The 18,584-nt window shown below is 40.2% G+C and overlaps 2 protein-coding genes across 3 annotated transcripts; both read right to left on the bottom strand.

Annotated features, from left to right (window-relative positions):
- Window positions 1-551: 551 nt before the first annotated feature.
- glcea (glucuronic acid epimerase a) lies at window positions 552-3,997 on the bottom strand. 2 transcript variants are annotated; one of them, XM_027021453.2, is made up of 4 exons: window positions 3,886-3,997; window positions 2,919-3,486; window positions 2,449-2,688; window positions 552-2,236 (listed from the first exon to the last, which is right to left on the bottom strand). In XM_027021453.2, exons 2-4 carry the CDS (start codon window positions 3,406-3,408, stop codon window positions 1,212-1,214), a joined length of 1,755 nt encoding a protein of 584 aa, XP_026877254.2. In that variant the 5' UTR covers window positions 3,409-3,486; window positions 3,886-3,997; the 3' UTR covers window positions 552-1,211. The 2 variants fall into 2 exon arrangements, with proteins under 2 accessions (XP_026877254.2, XP_026877255.2); XM_027021454.2 differs by having other exon boundaries at window positions 2,919-3,482.
- Window positions 3,998-4,493: 496 nt separating this feature from the next.
- nox5 (NADPH oxidase, EF-hand calcium binding domain 5) lies at window positions 4,494-15,753 on the bottom strand. The gene is made up of 15 exons (XM_027021461.2): window positions 15,634-15,753; window positions 14,093-14,243; window positions 11,120-11,330; window positions 10,690-10,927; window positions 10,389-10,542; window positions 9,797-9,972; window positions 9,380-9,562; window positions 8,482-8,614; window positions 8,029-8,168; window positions 7,358-7,402; window positions 7,103-7,227; window positions 6,870-6,954; window positions 6,568-6,667; window positions 5,306-5,472; window positions 4,494-5,084 (listed from the first exon to the last, which is right to left on the bottom strand). The coding sequence occupies exons 1-15, from the start codon at window positions 15,751-15,753 to the stop codon at window positions 4,953-4,955; spliced, it is 2,160 nt and encodes a 719-aa protein (XP_026877262.2). The 3' UTR covers window positions 4,494-4,952.
- Between the last annotated feature and the right edge of the window lie 2,831 nt (window positions 15,754-18,584).

Here is an 18,584-nt window from a genome sequence, read left to right as displayed (position 1 = left end):
ATATAGATTCATCTTCATAAGCTACAGTTCGATGTTAAAGGTACAGCGCGATACAATATCAACAAATTGGTTGTATAAGAAACACTTTATGTAGTGTATAAGAAACAGTTTAAGTAGTGATTAACTAATTCATTGATAGGACTTTAAACTATTATTTTTAACCAAAACTAATGAGAAGGGAACTGTCTTCAAGAAAGGGCGATTTGCGGTGTGAGTTTAACTGAAGTGTATTTATCTTGAAATCATCTGTATGAGATATCTCTGTTTAGTCACAAGTTAATAAGGACAGGTTATTGATTTGTAAATATAGCTTATAGAATGTGAAATCACAAATATTTCTAGCTGAGGCTGTCTTTCTGGCAGTTTGTTTCATTCATTGCTCATCGTGGGGGATGCTAAATAGTACAAATCAGGTTTACACAGTTAACATTAAAGTATGCTCATTTTAGTTATTTTTAGTCATTTTTAGAACAATTTGTCAAATGTGGGTTTATTGGTGGTTGTCACATGAAATATTGATGAAATTAGTAAAACAATTAATGAGTGAATAATTTTTATTTAAACTTCAAAGCTTCTCAATATAAAACTATACAGCTATGTTATAACACCAGCACATCTGCAGTGTTGCATTAACTGTGTCTCAAAATTGAAATTCTACGTGCATATAAACATACTGACAGTGAATTTTCACGAAAATATAAATACAACGTATGCTACACTGCTTAAAACTACTGCACACCAGCAAGACCTTGAATGCAGCCACTACTCCTCATCATGAAGTAAAACAATTTACTGCCCACCACTGCACAATTTAATTGTACACGTACCCACAGTCATAGTATTTGCTTCTGTTACTACTCAACAATAGTTTAATAAGCAAAACTGGATGTGCTATTCTTAAAGTGCATGTAGGTGTCTGCATTGCTTTTCAGGAGTTGCCGCTAATTTGCGAGTATTAAACAACTGTGCAAAGTTGCACACTGTCGCTGTCAGTGGGACACTTTTTCAAATATAGAAATCAAATCCTCTGAAATGCTCCTTGAAATGGAGTTATGAAAGCTTATTAACTTCACAAACTGTGCATCTATATCTGAGCTGAACAAAGCTTAGACTACTGGCTTACATTTCAACAAGTCTTTAAATCCACACCATGATTCTGTCTCTAACATAAGTTACCTTGCAGGACATCACATATCTTTTTTGAAACTAACCTAGTTGTGCTTGGCACGACCCCCTTTCAGGTAAGTCTTCCAGCGCTTGGCATACTCTCTGAAAATGGGAGTGCTATCTATGGAAGCTAGCAGCTGCAGCTGGTTTATGTGAGTGGTGTGGTAGTCCCAGCGTGCCAGATTTGGTGCCACACCCAATGTGAAATGTCTCAGGTCATAGACAGTTCCCGAACCTGTATCAAACAGCGGCAACATGGCTTTCAGTGACTCTAATCCTCGGCCAAACAGCACACCTGCCTCACGGCCAAATTTGTCCCCTGCTATTTCTGCCACATCGTACAGTCCGATCAGAGAGTAAATGAAGCCATTGAGCACGAAGGAGCTAGGTGTGGTGGGGTACTCTTCATACCAGTCGTACTTGTTCATGAACAGGGCCTTCACACCGTGTTGCTCCGAGGTCCGTTTGAAAGGTGCCGTGGCCCGCATGGCAGCAATGAGGTACACAGGGTCACGTGTGACAAGGTAAGCCCTCACCAGCGTAGACATGGCCTGGCCCTGTGCCATGGCTGAGTACCAGCCAGGCTCTAAGGTCTTGAAGGCCTCCCCTAGCTTTCGAGTCACTTTTATTGGCCAACCTCCCCGCTCATCCTGGTTCTGGAGAAGCCAATCACTTGCAGCGAAGAAGGCAGCCATATGAGCTGTGGAGGAGATAGTGATGTTGCTGATGAAGCCTGAGCCGTGTAGTCCCAGCTGGACCACACGTCGGGGCATGATCCGAGTAGGCTTTACCACTTTTGTGTTGGACAGGCCAACTCCCTTACGCAGATCAGTCACCAAGTCTCGAGTCAGTGTACTCCAAGCTGTTCGGAGCCCAATGCCATAGATAACTTCCCTGTCCTTAAAGGAAATGAGAAGGGAGCTAGTGATGTATTGGATGACATAAGGGGGTCCTTTCTCTGTTGTCTCAAGCACCACCGTCAGGCTACCATTGGAAGTGAACTTCACATCGAAGGAGAGAACAAAGTCTTTTGAGTTGTCCAGAGGCAGAGATACACCCTCAGAACTGTCTGCACAAAATAAATGGGTCAGAGGTAAACATACATGGACATGCAGTGAGAGGGCATCCTATCTTAGAAATAAAAGTCTTTTTTTTTTTTTGTGACACATTTTCTGCAAATCAAAAAATCAAATAACATCACTCCAATGCTATAGCATGTTATAGTTCAAACTGTTATTTTGACTTGTCCTGCATGTGTGACATTAACATTTGAGCATTTACCTGGTGTGCTGAACTGATGAACAGTGGATGGGTAGCCTGGGTCATGGACCTTGGTAAAGGAGCAGCCCTTAGGGACCATCCAGGGATTGGGGCTGCCGTCTCTCTCCTCTACCACACCATAGTTCTTTATCTCAGGTGCTTTCTCTGTAAGATTCTTACTGTAGTGACTTAGTCCATACTGAGCTATCTGGATTGGGTAGAAGTAGCCCTGTGGGCCCCACTGTGTGGATATGGGCACACCTGAAGAAAGGCAAAGAAACAGAGGATTAAGCTGAAGTCAAAAAACATTATTAATTGATTAATTTCAGTCCACTCATGTTCTTGATCACCCAAGTCCAATCTTAGAGTTGGCTCTATTGTTGACTTACTATAATTGCTGGCTGTGGGTGTAAAACTATAAATGTAAATGATGAAAAACAGAAACTTTCCACAAAATACTGTAAACTTTAACAGCTGAAGAAGTAACATACCCTCCACGCCACTGATGCACTTCACCCGATCTCTCACCTCCACGTTGTAGCCCTCGAATGACATAAAGACACCATCTGGGTGATAGGGCTCCCTCTGGGCATACACACGTGAGTAGCTGTGAGAGAACTCAAACCGCTCCATACCCTCATGCTGCACCAGACGTCCATACACATCAAAGTACTTCTCCATCCAGCTGAAGGGCAGGTAAACCTCGTTGCCTTCCCGGCGGCCCTTGATCGTTACATCCTCATTTATGAGGCAATCGATTTGCTCGTACTGTACCTCCCTGGCCACCGGGGGCGCTTCCGGAGGCTGTCCATTGTCCCCTTCGTTCCCCAGCGTGGGTGCGGGCTCAGGTTGGGGCTTGGTTGGAGTGTGGAAGGATATGTCGCTGGAGCACTTGTTCCATAACAGCACAGTAATGAGAGTGAAAATTGCACAGATGACTATGAGAGTCTTGTGGTTGACTCTTGCCACCAGACAGCGCATCCTCACATCAGAGCCATGTAGGGGTAGCAGAGCGTACCATGAAAGACGTTCTCCACAAATACGGCATGAGCTGTCTGACTAAAAAATCCATTAGTGATCAAGAGCCAATTAAAACATGTAAAACATTATAGACATAAGCACTTTTATAACTTCTTGATGATTTTATTTCAAAATTAAAACACACGAGATGAGAGGTTACAGTACTATCAAGGTTTCGTGGAGATGTGACGATGATGACAAACAGGTTAACGTAATTTAGTTATTAATGATATTAATGAAGCTGGAGCTTAGAGGACATTTCAGTGTGACGGATAAATCTAACTTTATTAGTGGTGTTAAGATGAACGAATGTAAATCTTTATATTCTAACAGTTGAGCTGTATGGTTCCGATCTGAAGCTGCAAGGATTCACGTGATTGTTGAATGCTAAAGAGGGGCGTTTGGTAGAATGCAGTAAAGCGGAAAGGTAACACTTACCTGTTAAATACGGCCAAGAAGCAGACTAGAAAAGAGAAGTGCTGTTATAATCTAATTTTTAAAGCTATTTTAATAAGCAAAAAATCTGGGTTCAAAGCCCCCTTCTGCCAAACCCACAGAACCCACATCACAGAGTGACACAGCTCTGAGCCAATGACAACACAACGGACAGTCCCAAAGGCCAATCATCCAAACAGGGAGGTGTGGTCTGAAGAGGTTTTAATTACTGTATTACATGAACTAGGGCTTTGTGGTAATAACAATTCCACTATAGGCTCTGATCGAACGATCATGATATGTATTTAGAACTTGAATTAGGAATTAGAGGTAAAAAAAACCCCCAATGGTCATCAATATTATTACACTCGTATGCAGTTGTATAACGCTGAAAATGACTGAACTAATCGGGCAATTGTTTATTCAACGGCTTAGACCTATACATTTATAAATTTTTAACCAAGTGCAGTTGCAAACCTGATCACGAGATGGCATTGTTTATTTACTACATCTTCCTCTTTTTTTAAGCATTTTTTTAATTTTTGTTACAATGAAAATTTAACATAAACCTTTTGAAGTAAACAAAGAAATAAATTAAACATATATAAGTAAAGCAATATTGGCACTGAATACTTACATTTTTGAAAACGTTTACATCCATGAATCCCAAGTATTGTATAACTGAGTAAATGTTTTTTAAATAAATGAAAGTCATGGTACACAATACAAATGACACATTATTATCATATTATTACACCACAGCATCTAGTCTGTGATCAAATATATATGGATAATATATATGGAGTCAAACCACACAAAGTCTAGTGACTAGTAGTGACCTCCAGCAGACAGTAAAGATAGATATGTAAATGTAATGTCTAATATGCTTATCATTAAAGTATGGTGTTCTATTTAAAGTGAATAAAGTGAATAAAGTGAATTTGCAATGGCAAGTGCATGCATACAGAAACATGGACAAATATACTTTCGATGAAAGAGGAAATGTCATACAGTTGAAATTAAATTAACAGTAGTTGCTAAGGATTATGTGAAAAAAACATGAATAGATATCAGAAGTTTTCCTTGTAGAAACTGAATCCAAATTGCTCACAATGTGCCTTGATGACCTTAGCAAGTGCAGGGGATCCACAGTAGAACACATGGACCTTGCCTTTCTTCTCCTCAGACACCTTCTGGAACACCTAGGACACATTCAACACAACATTTGAGAAGTCTAATCAGACTTATTAAGAGACAAACTGATGAATTCCTGAATGATCATGAAAAAAGTGCTACTACATTATCAGAAAGAACTGAGACTATTGCAAATGGCCAAGGCTCAAACTGCACCCTATGGAAAATTCAACAGTAGGTTCTATAGGAGCTGGTGATTTCCCACTGTGGCAGGCATCCTACCACGCACCTTCCTCCACTCAGGTCTGCCCGGCTGGGTGCGGGTGCGCAGGCCAGTGATCGAGTCCCTCTTCTCTTTCTTTGCCAGCAGGTCCAGTGCCATCTGCAGTCCAATAGCCTTCATGTCATTCTTACTCAGGGCTGAGGTCATGTACATGTGCATCTCCAAAAATCGACCTGCAGCCAAATGAATAGACACCTGTACAAACTAGTCTCTGGAATCTCTCTCTCTCTCTCTCTCTCTCTCTCTCTCTCTCTCTCTCTCTCTCTCTCTCTCAATTCAATTAATCAAAGGTGCTTTATAGACATGACAAATATTCACATTTGTATTGCCAAAACGTTGATGAAAAAATGAACATTAAACAAAAGGTAGAATAGATAACAACAATACTATAACCACTTCCATTAACAGTAATAACAACAACAACAATAATAATATAACTACAACAGCAGTACTCCTATTACCATTATTATTTCTACTGTTACCTCTATAACAGATAATACAATTCACTGTATTTCTGGTATCTGATATGGTCACTCACTGTCCCTCAGATTGTGGCAGGAGTGAACGTACAGCGCTGCCAGTGTGCAGCTTCTCCTCATCAGGGAGACTTTTAAACTCATGGAATATGTGATTAATTTGATTAAAGAATTTATTTATAATCTGAGTAAATTTTGTACATTCAGTTAGGAAGTGCAGCTATGTCTTGAGCTTATTGTCTACTCTTATCTACTCTTTAGGTAGCCAGGACTGTTTATGTCTGCTGGTCTCCATGGCCAGGCGGTGGTCACTGAGTCTGTACTTGGTCAGGGTAGACCTCAGTTTTAGATCAGACAGCATGCTTAGGCAAATTGCCATGCTGTACTGTCAATATAGGGCCAGAAAACATTCCATTTTACCTATGATTTCCCAATAAGTGATATAGTTTTGTTTGCATCATTCTGATTGGGTTTGCTGTTATTTTCTGGCCCTAAGCATGTGTAGTGTTAGTGTAGTGTTAGTGTGTGTTAATGTTGAACTGTGTTTCAGGACCAGTGGAATGAGGGGACTGTTCTCTTTGCTCACCTCTTGGTACTGCAGAGCTTTAGAATGATCTCTCTCTCTCTCTCTCTCTCTCTCTCTCTCTCTCTCTCTCTCTCTCTCTCTCTCTCTCTCTCTCTCTCTCTCTCTCTCTCTCTCTCTCTCTCTCTCTCTCTCTCTCTCTGCTCTATCTGTCCTCTCTCTATCCTCTCTCTGTGTGCTCTCTCTTTGTGCTCTCTCTGATTCCTCACCTTCGGGCTCCTCATCAGCCTGGTCCATCTCCAGCTTGGTCAGCAGGCTTACAAACCACTCAAAAGACTTCTGGTCTCGGTTTATCCAAATAAAGTCCACCTGTAAGGGGATTTAAAAGTCTAGCTCAGTTTAATTGATTAAATTATGCTAAAATCTTGTTTTAGTCCAAGTTTTCAAAATAACTCTTTAACAAATTCACAAAATTTGATATTAGCACTGCCATCCAGTTCTCAGGCCAGGGGGTGTAAGGGCTCACTTGTGTCCCCAGACCTCATTGTGCTTGTTTTTCTGCCAGCTTTACCTTCCTCAGATTCATCTCACTGTCTTTAATAGTCGCACACCACGAGTAGCTGCAGTTGGGACAGTTCTGTTTCCTCATTCGATAGCTGCAGGGGAAGGTTTGTTTTGATTCTTTCAGATTGTTAGAAACTTCACATTATGTTTGCAGTGTCTCGGATAGCAGTGCTGTTTGAAATATATTGTGTACTATGAGAGAAAATACGGTCTCCTATACATATTGTTGGAGCATCTTACCGGTACATGATGCTCTGCAGAATGGATGCAAAGGGTGTGATGCCAATGCCAGCCCCTATCAGCACTGCATGCTCTGAGGCGAAAATTTGCCTGGTGGGGGTCCCATAGGGCCCATCTACATAACACTATGGCAGAGAGTAATGTGACAGTTTATGAATTACAATACTAATCCCTCCTTTGTCATGTCTATGATAATATTATAAGTATTAAAATATACCATTACTTCATAATCATGCTTATGTAATCACCACTTACCTTGATATTACAAAATCTATGATTCTCACTCAGTTTGGCAGTGATCTGTAAGATGACAGATCATATTTGTAACATGTAAATGTCATAGCCAGCCAACAAAAGTATACACACAAGTTGTTATGAGTGAAACCTGACCCAATCTTTTTTGATTGCATATGGAGGTAGAATAAATGTTGATGAAATGAATCATTTGATTTCCCTTCGCATTCCTGAGGTAAGTATATTAAAACTTTAATAATGAGCAACTGGCAACACAGAATTAGGTCTGTTTGCCTAGAGCAGTGCAGGCCATTGCGGTCTCCAGCAGAAACATAACTTACATCTCTAGTGGCTAGAGGTGCATCCCCCTGTTCTGTCTGGACTGCGAGATCTGGGTATGGCCTCTGGTGGGCACTCCGTGTCCCACTCTTCCGATACATAGTTAGCTCGACAGCATTGTCCTCATTAGATGCTACAGTCCCATCGCAGCTCATTGACTTGAACAGCTCCTCCTACCATGCATTTGAGAGAAATGCATCAGCAGTGTGTAATACTGATGACGTCTACCACCAAAATGCCCTACTGCCCCCCCCAAAAAACCCAAACAGCCTTTGATTAAACAGCATGGTAGATCTGACTGAATTATAAGTTAGCTTGACTCTGATTAAAGAAACAGAGGGGTGTGTGGTCACAAGGGTTTGTGTCTGGTGATGTCGGTTCCTCAGGCTGGCTGTGAGTCTCTTGGTGCTGGTGGTTTGGCTCTCAGACTGAAAATACTCATACAAGCGATTTGTCCACTGGCCCATTGAGCGCACATGGAGCCACATGATATCTATGAAGACAAATTACAGACACATCAGCACTTTGCATTTACAGTATACAAAACATGATTGATATTTCTATGGAAAGAAATATGTGTAAATGCAAAAGTACAGTTATCCAAAGTACAGATTTTATTTTGCATTGGACTGAAATGGGCCTCAGAGAGAGAGAGAGATTCACAATTAATAGTGCATTTTAAACTGCTTATTGACTTCTGCGTGCTGTTTTATCTGGCTGAACTTGTTTCCATGTTTCCTCTATGTGCACCTATATTACTTCATATGTATAAAATTGGAATACAGTTGAAATACTTTGGACTGTACCTTGTTGCTCAGGAGCACTGCTGATGGTGAAGGGGTGCCACTCATACTTGGCTATTACTGGGATATTGATGTAGATAAAGTCTCCAGGTTTGAAGTGGAAGAAGGGTGGCCGTTTGATCACCAGATGCGTTACCTTCAATGTCCAACAAAAGAAAACCAAAGGTCATAGCGCAGTGTATGGATAAAGAACACGCTTCAATGTGTACTGTCAAGGATACTCTTTTGGCTCTTTGCTCTAGATATCTGAAGTTTGAACCCTGCAGATATCACCACACTCTGGGTATCCTTGGATACTCTGCATGGCTTGTATGGCCCTGAAAAACTTTGTTTTTTGGGTTATTGTCTGCTGACTTTTGACGCATCCACTGACGTTTGAGGCATATGGCTGAATCCGAGCAGTTAACATGCTACTGTACACTATAGCTCTTTAACCTCATAGTCAATGTTTAATTCCAAATCCCTTCCTCTCCAGGCAGCTACAAATTATATTGTTGGGATAACATAGAAAGCACATACAGTGATGGCCCATGTGCCACAGGGCTAGGAGCAGGACGCACAGACCTCTCTCGATGTAGCCAGACATTTATTAGACATTTATTACGCACTCATATAAACTAGTGCAGCATGATTATGATATACGAGAAACAGCACAAACGCTAATATAACCATTTAATATCTACACAAACGTGAACAATAACTGACACTGAATATCACACACGAGTTTAAATACATACATAAATGAAACAAATGAAATGTGTGCTAACAAGGGGGGCATGGTTACAAACAAGACACAAGTCACAATGAACAGTCAACAGTGAACATGGTGGGCCATACCATGTGATCAGTGGGAAGGGGAGCATACTGTGACAGACATTTTAAAGAATGCTTGTAATAGTACCTTAGATGGCAGCAAGTTGACTTCAATGATGTACTGGCCACTCATGCGAGAAACTGCAATGCCAACTAACTTCTCCACAATAAAGACTATACCAGGCACCACAAACCACTTCCAGAAATTTGCACAGTGGACTATGAGCAGTATCCAAACCCAAACATAGGAAAGATGGGTCCAATAGAAGACCTAAACAAATGAAAAATTCCTCTTGGTGACAGTGTATGGGTTGGGTAAAACTAGGACACTATGGCAAATAAAGGTTTTACTACACTCATGATGAGAACCTTATTATTTCCACAAATTTATGTTATGGTGCGGGGGTATTCAACATTCGGTTTCAGTGTTATAAAGAAACATCCTCAACACTAGCTTGCTTTTGGCTTCAAGCATCCCAACACCAGAAGAAATCACTTGGTTTACCTCAAAATGGCCACTGCGTCTCACAAATGTGCTGGAGCAAACCACCATGAGGCAGATGAGGACCTGAAGCACAACCCCCGTAATGGAGGCTGTGCCGTAAATCCAGCCTATACCAGGACGTGTGGTCAGGAGGTATTCCCACATGTGATACCTCCCATCCATCTGGATTAGGCGACCTGGGAGAGGACAGCACACATACAGCCAGAATATATGTAATTTAAATATAGTAAATGAAAGAATGCCATTTGCATGCCAAATAACAATGTATTTATTAGATTTTTAATGTACAGTTATAGACACATTTTCTTTAGCAATTGTACCATAATTTGTCATTGAAACAGTACTAGTAATTGCTTTCTAAAAGGTACATTAATCTTGGAACTAGGAGTAGTAGAGCTGTTTCTTGTGTAGTTACATTATAAAAATGAAAAAAATAAAAACTACACTATGACAAATCCACAAGCAAATACATTTCTTACACTTAATATGAAAATCTGGAACTTGACTCCAGTTGCAAAATATGGTACAGAAATAATGGTTTCAATTAGGGTACAAAATGTTTTGTACAATGGAGGTAAAAAAACAATGTTACCAAAGTTCATGACATGTGCCATCGTATGCCCTATGGTGAAGATGAGGATGGCATAACCCACTATATGATGCAGGAGGATGTTCTGGTCCAAAGGTAAGACTCTCACCACCCAAGTGGCCCGTAGCCAGGTGAGGCAACGCCGCAACATAAGAACCTATAAAAAGAGTAAGTCATTAGAAACTGACCTTCAAGCTGGGTAATGACTAAAGCCAAGATAGCCAGGAGGGCAAGGGGAAGGCCGCCAGAAGGCCGGTGTGCACTTTACAATGTGTATTTCAGAGTCGCACACAGACATGCTCACCATAATGAAAGTGCAGTTGAGGTCAAGACATGTGCCACAGCCTTTGGCCAACATGAGCCAGATGCCACCAGGGGCATGCTGTAGCATGGCCATGATGAACAGGAGCACATTAATAAGGCAGTAAAAGCAGAGAAAGAGCAGCTTGCGACTATTGTTTTGCCAGTATGCTCGGGTCAGGTAGCGAGGTGTATTCCGCTTCTTTTGCTCCATTTCAGGAGGCTTTAACCAGTTGGCAGCACTGAGAGAGTACAAAAATCACCAATACAGCAAACCTAATGTCAATGAGAAATGTTGATGCTACATTTAGGGAAACTTCTTCAGTGTACAGGAGGAGCCATATTACTTTCTAATAATAATAGTTTTCTATTAATGTCCAGAGTACTCACAAACAGTGCTGACCGGATTATTGAATAAATCTCTTAGGTCAAACCTGATGGTGAGGTTCTCCATGACCTCAGGGAATGTCTCAAGCTCTGCTTTTAGTTCTTCAAATGTGATGGAGCCGCTGTTGTCTTTATCTGCAGACTCAAACAGGGCCAGTGTCAGGTCGTCCAATTTTTCCTCGGGCAGGGAGATGGCGCTCTCCCTCAGGCAGGATTTCAGCACTGTACGCAACTCATCAGGGTCTATAGAGCCACTACCTGTAGAGTCAGGGTTGGATAGATGAATAAGTGAGATATCCTTGAAAGGAAGTCTGGCAGTGCTGAGTGGTAATTAACAAACCAATCAAAGAGCATCTGACATTGACACTTATTAACCACAGGCAGCATTCTTCCTTGGTGGTTGGAGCTGCCCATTCAGGGGGTGAGGACACTATCAGCAATCTCTCCTCTGGCCACCAGAAGTCCTTTTCCCATGAATTCTAGCCTAGTCACCATGACAACCATACCTACCTGTCACCAGTTCCCACTCAAATCAGCTACCCTTTTAAAATCCTTCAATTTCCCCACACCAGAGCAAAGCATTGCCAATTCCTGTATGTCTTCATACCAAGCCTGGTCTAGTGTTTTATTTGCGTCTCTTGAATGTTTTGCCTGTTTTTGGATTGTTTGCTATTTTTTCCTTTTTGTACCTTTTCTAGCATTTATTAGGACTGATTTAGTTTTGACCTCCTTTTGCTCTTGGGTTGGAATTTTGCATTGTTCCTTCTTGCATTAAAAAGTTTGAAAATAGATCCATCACAGTTATCTGAGTTTCAGACTTTACAGAATACTTTGCATCAAGCAGATTTTCAGGAAATACTTGCAGCTTTAGCTTCTCAAGAAAAACTGTTGGGGACTCATGAACAGCATCTTCAACACCCCAGGAAATAGAAGATCTTGCTCACACCGTCATCTAACCACCTAAAACACCCCCATGGCACTAGCCAACACTGCACCTCCTCAACCCCCATGAACAACTGAACATCCCATGCTTTCTCTAGTACATCTTTATCTTACCAATCCAGATAAACATGTGATGAAAAGGGGCATTTCTGGGATGAGTGTAGGACCCTTTGGTGAAATCTTGCAGTGTTGATGGTGGGTGTCAACATCATACCCTCAACAGAGACTTGCAAACTCACTGTTCCTGTTAGACTGACATGGTGTTCTTCCCTTTTGTTTCATTTCAGCTCTTATTGATTCTGGATCTGCCGGAAATTTCATAGATGCAACTTATGTTTAGGCCAAGTCTATTCCTTTACTTCAAATAAAGGACCTATTGGCTGGTACTATTGGGTGGTACTTTTACTGAATTGACAATTCCACTTACACTCAGTGTTGGTATTTTTCATACAGGAAGCACTTCCTTTTTTGTCATTGATTCCTGAAAATCCTTTAGTACTAGGATTCTCATGGCTAGCCAACCAAGTTGCCCTTTCCTGGACCATGAGTGACCTAACAAAATAAAGGACATATTGTCATACACACTGTTTAGCCATGTGGTACTTGACCACTAACATTGAAAGTCCTGACACTCAAACACATGCCATCTTACCCCTTGAGTACACAGACCTATCCATTATCTTTGGCAAAACCCAAGCTGCACAATTATTCTTGGATTGCCATGGGATTGTGCTATCAATTTCTTACTAGGAAGCACAAGAGTAGAGTTTCCCTCATTTCCATTCTTGAATCTGCTGCTATAGAGGAGGAGATCCAAGAAGCCCTTAAACCTCTGGAGGCCAACATGCTTGCATGAAATTCAAATGCTTTGATGATCTAATGTACTCTAAATTCTAATGAGTAAATTCTTATGAGTGCATTCTTATCATTCATATCAGGGTATTCTTGGATATTAGCCACCTCTCTTTTCCTGATCTGGTGAATCCTCAGAAGTCCCTGCGGTTGTCAACTGGTTCAGATGATGTGAGCAGACCTGTGACTATGCCCATGTGTGTCTGCCAAGGACAGTCCACAGACAGACTGCAGAGAATGTCCTTTGTATGTTCAGTTGGTACATACAAATGTGCATTTGGTATGGCTGTCCACCAAAGATCACAAGACCTCATGCAAAAAAGCATAATCCCAGAGATATATCTCACTTTGAAATCCTACAGAGAATAAATCTATTCTCATAACAATTTCCAATTGTCCTCACATTGTTGCATATCTTCTACCTTCCATTTATGACTGTTGAAACATGTTTCCTCTTCTGGTCATTTGTCCTGTGTCCTGATGGATCCTCCTCCTCCACTGGGTTATTGATTGGTGTCTGGGTCGTTTTGCTGGACTTTCTATGGTGTGGTTGCGTACTGTAGTTGATTCTGAGAGGTACAGCCCAAAATAATAAAATTGGGTCATCTCAGAAGATGTACTGTACCTATCTTTTATCTGGGACTTCCCCACCACCCTGCTCCTCATCCTCGTGGTTACCACCTGGAGCATACTTCCTTGGTGGTTGGAGCCGACTGCTTGGGGCAGGGGGTACTGTCAGCAAGCCCTCCTCAGGCCACCAGAGGTCCTCTTCCCTTGAATTCTAATCTAGTCACCATGACAACCATTATCCTACCAACCTGTCACTAGTCCCCACTATAATCAGCCATCCTTCTTAAACCCTTCAGTTTCAACACACCAGTACAAAGTATTACTGGTTCCTTTGTGTCTGAATGCCAAACTTTGTCTACTGTCTTGTTTCTCTTGTGCCTTTAACATTTTGCCTTATTTTTGTGACTGTATTTGCTCCTTTATCCTTTTTGCACCTAGATTTTTTCAATCTTGGTTTTGATCTCTTTTTGCTCTACTTGATTTCTGGACTGCCCTGTGCATTTTTGCATTAAAAAGAACATGCAAATGTGTCCCTCACAGTTCTCAGTAGTGCCAGTAATTACACCAACCAAGTAATTAATCATTGTTCATTATATAGCACTCACGCCTGTCTTCTACAGACTGATTGCTGTATTATATGCTAAAATGTAACTGACCATCCACATCGTAGACCTGGAAGAGGAAGCGCAGTTTGTCTGTCTTGCTGCCATGGATGAGGAGGTTCAAAGCTTTTAGCAGTTCATCCAGACTGATAGACCTACTTCCATCAGAATCAAAGAGCTCAAAAAATCTCTCTGCAAAGAATGACTGGAAGCAGAATAAACAAGAACAGACAATTAAGGCTGCTATTATTTACAGTTCTACTTCAAGCTGAGTGAAGTTTTGATATTCAGAACATCATGTTCACCAACACACATTTTATGACATGGATGAAAGAAGGTCGTTAAGTTCAGGTTATAATTTAAAAATGAATATTCTACTTGTTTTGCCAATATGAATGTAGATGACATTAATAGCTGCTTTATATTAGATCAGATGTTCATGAGATGAAACTGACATATTCTCTACAGTGTGGTTCATAAGTAAATGGTCAGTCAGGTGATTTCTTTTGCTTTAAAATTTCTTTATTTTGTACTGTAAATGTAATTTAATTTTAAATTAAATATTGACTATTGGAATAAAATATAAAATGCCATTTTAGGACTTTTTATCAGCAATGTCTATGAATAGTTCTCAAACTTTAGTATACTATATGGTTCCTAATGCTGCGTAAAGACTTGAGTCTGTGACCCACAGACATCATCACATCTCAGAAGACGCTCTGCCAAGAAATGTATGCTGAATGTTGGGGTTCAATTTGGGTAACAGACTTATTTAGTCAAGAACATTCCGCATAAGGAGCTTTGCACAACTCCATAGTGTCTAGCAGTGTGTTTTGTGTCTTGTCTTGCTGGAAAGTGAAGTGCAGTCCAGTGAGACATTTGGTTTGATCTGAGCCATTTACTTGTACACATCAGAATTCCTCCTGCTGCTGACCACTGGTAGTCACTTCATTACGGAAGACAAACCAGGATGTCCCCAGGCAGCCTGTCATGCCCATGTCCTGATGTTTCACAGCTAAGGTAATGTTCTTTGGATCTAAGGTTCTATTCTTTGGATCTTTACAGTTTCTGTTCCTTTTTTCTGTTCACATTTTCTTCATTGCATAATTTAATGGTTAAGAGTATTTGTATTAGAATGTGGCATTTTATTTACTCTCTAGAAAACATGGACCTCACCTGTACATTCTGATTTCTTAACAACTAACTTATTTATTATTATTATTATTATTATTATTATTATTTTGTCTTGAAATGGCATAATTTAATTAAATTGACATTTCATGGGTCAATGTGAGACAAACGTCATGGGTCCCTGTGAGTATGTATATTTAATTATTTTTCTACAAATATGAATGTTGAATAATTTTTCTAGAAATATGCATATTCTATTCTTTTTCTGGAAGTATACATATTGCCTCCTTTTTTTAGAAGTATGTATATTGAAATTTTTCAGGTGATATGTAGGTTCAGCCATACAATCTATATAAAGAACATGAAACAGATGCTATACAACTGCTTTGATCACAATTCTTTCTACTAATTCGTCTGCTGTTTCTATCTTTTGTAAGGTTTGCACTTGCAACATCAGCTCTCACCTCCTTCACTTTAAGGGCTGTTTTAAACTCGTCCAGATCAATCTCCTTGTCATCTCCTGCAATATTCCCAAACTGTTTGGTGACCCACTCAAGCCAACGTGTGTCCTCATCCAGACTCATGTCTCTAAAGTAATAGTATTTTAAATACACAAGAGAGAAAATGTATTTCACAACAATGTGAACATATATTCATATGCAGCAACTTTAAATTTAATTTGATAATGTCTAAGCAAGATACATCAACAGTATATAAACCAATATTTTTAGTGTAAAAAGTTTATAGCTATTTAAATAAGACCTACAGTGCACATTTTGAGACCAGTATAAAATCTTTTCTCAAACTCACTGCATACATATCTGCAATATATGACATAGATATGAAAATGAATGCCACATATCAAAAGTGTAAAATAGTCATACTGCATAATTACATCAGAAACTTACTTGATCAAGTATTTTCCACTATCCTGATGAGTATTTCCTTGAAATCTTAGGCAGGCAGGCTTTGACTTTTCTATGTATTACTTTTAATTTATTTTTCAGTTTCTGATATTCTCTCAGTCGGTTTTGAGAAAAATGTAAATATTTATGGGAAAGAGACACAAACACATGCATGCACTAACAAACAGGTAGAGAAAGATGGAGAGGTAGAGAGAGGCAGAGAAGGAGAAAAAGGAGAAAAGATGGAGGGAGAGAGAGAAAGAGAGAGAGAGCGAGAGAGAGAGAGAGAGAGAGAGAGAGAAAGAGATGTAGAAAAAGAGTGTAGTTGTGCATTATTAAGCGTTCCTAGTACACACAGAGCAGCTGTCTCTGACATCCCATTCCCTGCTGTGTGGCTCACTATAGCGGAGCCCCATTTCTTTTACACTGCCTACTGCATCCCAGCTCATTATAGGAGCTGACCAGGCATAAACTAACTGCCTCGACTGGATGAAATACATTTTAAAAAAAATGAATGGATTCAGGAAACATGTACCCAAGGATGAAAATCACATTCACAACAGGTATAAGAAATATTTATGTTTTAGAGGTTCATTAATTATTGAGGGAATTTTATTACAGTTCCCTCATGAGCAATTCTTTACATTACTTGGCATGGCACTAGCTCAGTAAGAATGTCTAACACTGGACAGTCATAGTTGAAGAAAAGTAGGAAAATTAAATTTTAGTGGCATAAAACTATTCTGTTCCAAGGTCAGTTTAGGGCACTTTGCTATGAAAAACAAATCCAACCAGCTAGATGCACATGTGGTCCTGTCTTTGTTGGGCAATTGCAACAATCGGCACATTCTTCAATGTGCTTCACAATGTAACAAGGATATGAGGGCAGATCAGTTTTTGTTGGGATAGTGCAGTGCATGCATGCCACAGCTGGCAAAAATGCAGGGGGAGATGAAGTAGAAATAAAGAGATGTGATTAATATCTGCTTAGACAACATTTTTGCTCATCTCAGATATTTTAAACACCTGCACTAAGCATGAAAATGGCACTTCTGTTTCATATCAGTGTTCTATGGAGCATTCTATGTGTTTGTTTGGGTGTGAGTGTGTGTTCATTGTGTGTGGGTGTGTGTCCACTGGTTGTCCGGAGTCCCTTGCAGTCTTCTATTTATGGAATATTTAGATGACCATTGATCCTGCAGCTATGTTGTGTAATTGAAACTCTAATACTTATTGTTTGGTATTGTTTGTTATTGCACTTATTATTGTCTGATATAGAGCTTATGCTTATTTTGCACTTCTTCTGGGTATCAGCATTGATTCCTATATTTCAGCAGTATTCTAGTTCAACAGTATCATGAACTCTAACCCATTATACTGGCTAGGATACATTCTATGGGTAAATGACAAAGCACTTTTGTAAGTTGCTCTGTGTTAGACACTGGAGCCTTTCAGTCTTCGGGCACCCAACACAAAGTCTCTGCTTATCAGCCATGACATGATGGCTTGACCGTGAGCTGATCACCCGAGGTTATTCGTTCCCTCTTCTTGTCTTCTCTCTTTCTCTTTCTCTCTCTCCCTGTCTCTCTCTATGCACAGAAGTGGCTCATGGCTCACACGGGAACAGCTTGTGGCTCGATCATGCAGAGAACATCTAATGTTTACTAACCTTGTCTCTTTCCTTTCTACGTAGACCTTTAGAACATGCCTCACTTTCCCCCGTCATCCTGTAGATTTAGATAGTAGATATAGGACACATATATACTCTGTGCTTTCCTCAATAAAGTGGAACTCTCTTGATTCACTACCCTGGTGTCAGTGTCTCTTGACTTCCTTGGATTGATCCGGCTACAGAGTACAGAGGGCAGAAGGTAACTTAGAGGAGATCGAACCTGAAGTACTGGTCACTTTGAAACAGTTTCTAACACTCTGGATAACAGCGTCTGCTACATGCTGAAAATGTCATAGTAAATGTGTATGTTAGACTGTAAGACTTATCTCATTTATGCCCCTCTTAGAGACATCAAGTAACAGTGAAGCTTTGACTTATGAAACTTTTACTTATGAAGTGATCTATAAGGTCACAAGCTGTTAAGCTATACCATATAATGCATGTCAAAACTGCTCTATAACTGTTAATACCCTGCACTGCACTAACCTCCCCTCTCTTGCACAATTGTACAAGTTGTACTGGGCACCCATGACACCCATTCCAAGGTCACAAGGAGCTTAATATGGTGTGAAGCTGCATGTAACGAAGATGAGAGCCAGAAGCTCTGAACACCCTCCCTCTGAATATTTGTCAAATGTTTACTGTCTTTAAATACATATTTGAATTTTTAAGTGGGTGTGGGTAGCACACTGCACACTGTACTCTACCAGTATATGATGATCTTAGACCTCCTCCAGTTGTTGTTTTTTTTTCTTCATTTTGGTCTTTGTTTGCAAGACCTCTGAGTTTCAGAGTCTTTTGTCAAAAGTTTGTAAATTATTAGTGATGACAGAAAATA

Source organism: Electrophorus electricus, chromosome 2, assembly GCF_013358815.1.
Source record: "Electrophorus electricus isolate fEleEle1 chromosome 2, fEleEle1.pri, whole genome shotgun sequence".
NCBI lineage: Eukaryota > Metazoa > Chordata > Actinopteri > Gymnotiformes > Gymnotidae > Electrophorus > Electrophorus electricus.
This window is presented reverse-complemented; position numbering and strand designations above follow the sequence as displayed.

Excerpts from the sequence above, each read along its gene's own strand:
- glcea (XM_027021453.2), bottom strand. The coding sequence starts at position 3,408 with ATGCGCTGTCTGGTGGCAAGAGTCAACCACAAGACTCTCATAGTCATC. Across the intron at positions 2,689-2,918 it reads GTGCATCAGTGGCGTGGAGG|GTGTGCCCATATCCACACAG; the intron begins GTATGTTACTTC and ends GCCTTTCTTCAG. Across the intron at positions 2,237-2,448 it reads TCATCAGTTCAGCACACCAG|ACAGTTCTGAGGGTGTATCT; the intron begins GTAAATGCTCAA and ends TATTTTGTGCAG.
- nox5 (XM_027021461.2), bottom strand. The coding sequence starts at position 15,753 with ATGAGTCTGGATGAGGACACACGTTGGCTTGAGTGGGTCACCAAACAG. Across the intron at positions 9,563-9,796 it reads GACGCAGTGGCCATTTTGAG|GTCTTCTATTGGACCCATCT; the intron begins GTAAACCAAGTG and ends TCATTTGTTTAG. Across the intron at positions 6,668-6,869 it reads GTGAGATGAATCTGAGGAAG|GTGGACTTTATTTGGATAAA; the intron begins GTAAAGCTGGCA and ends ATCCCCTTACAG.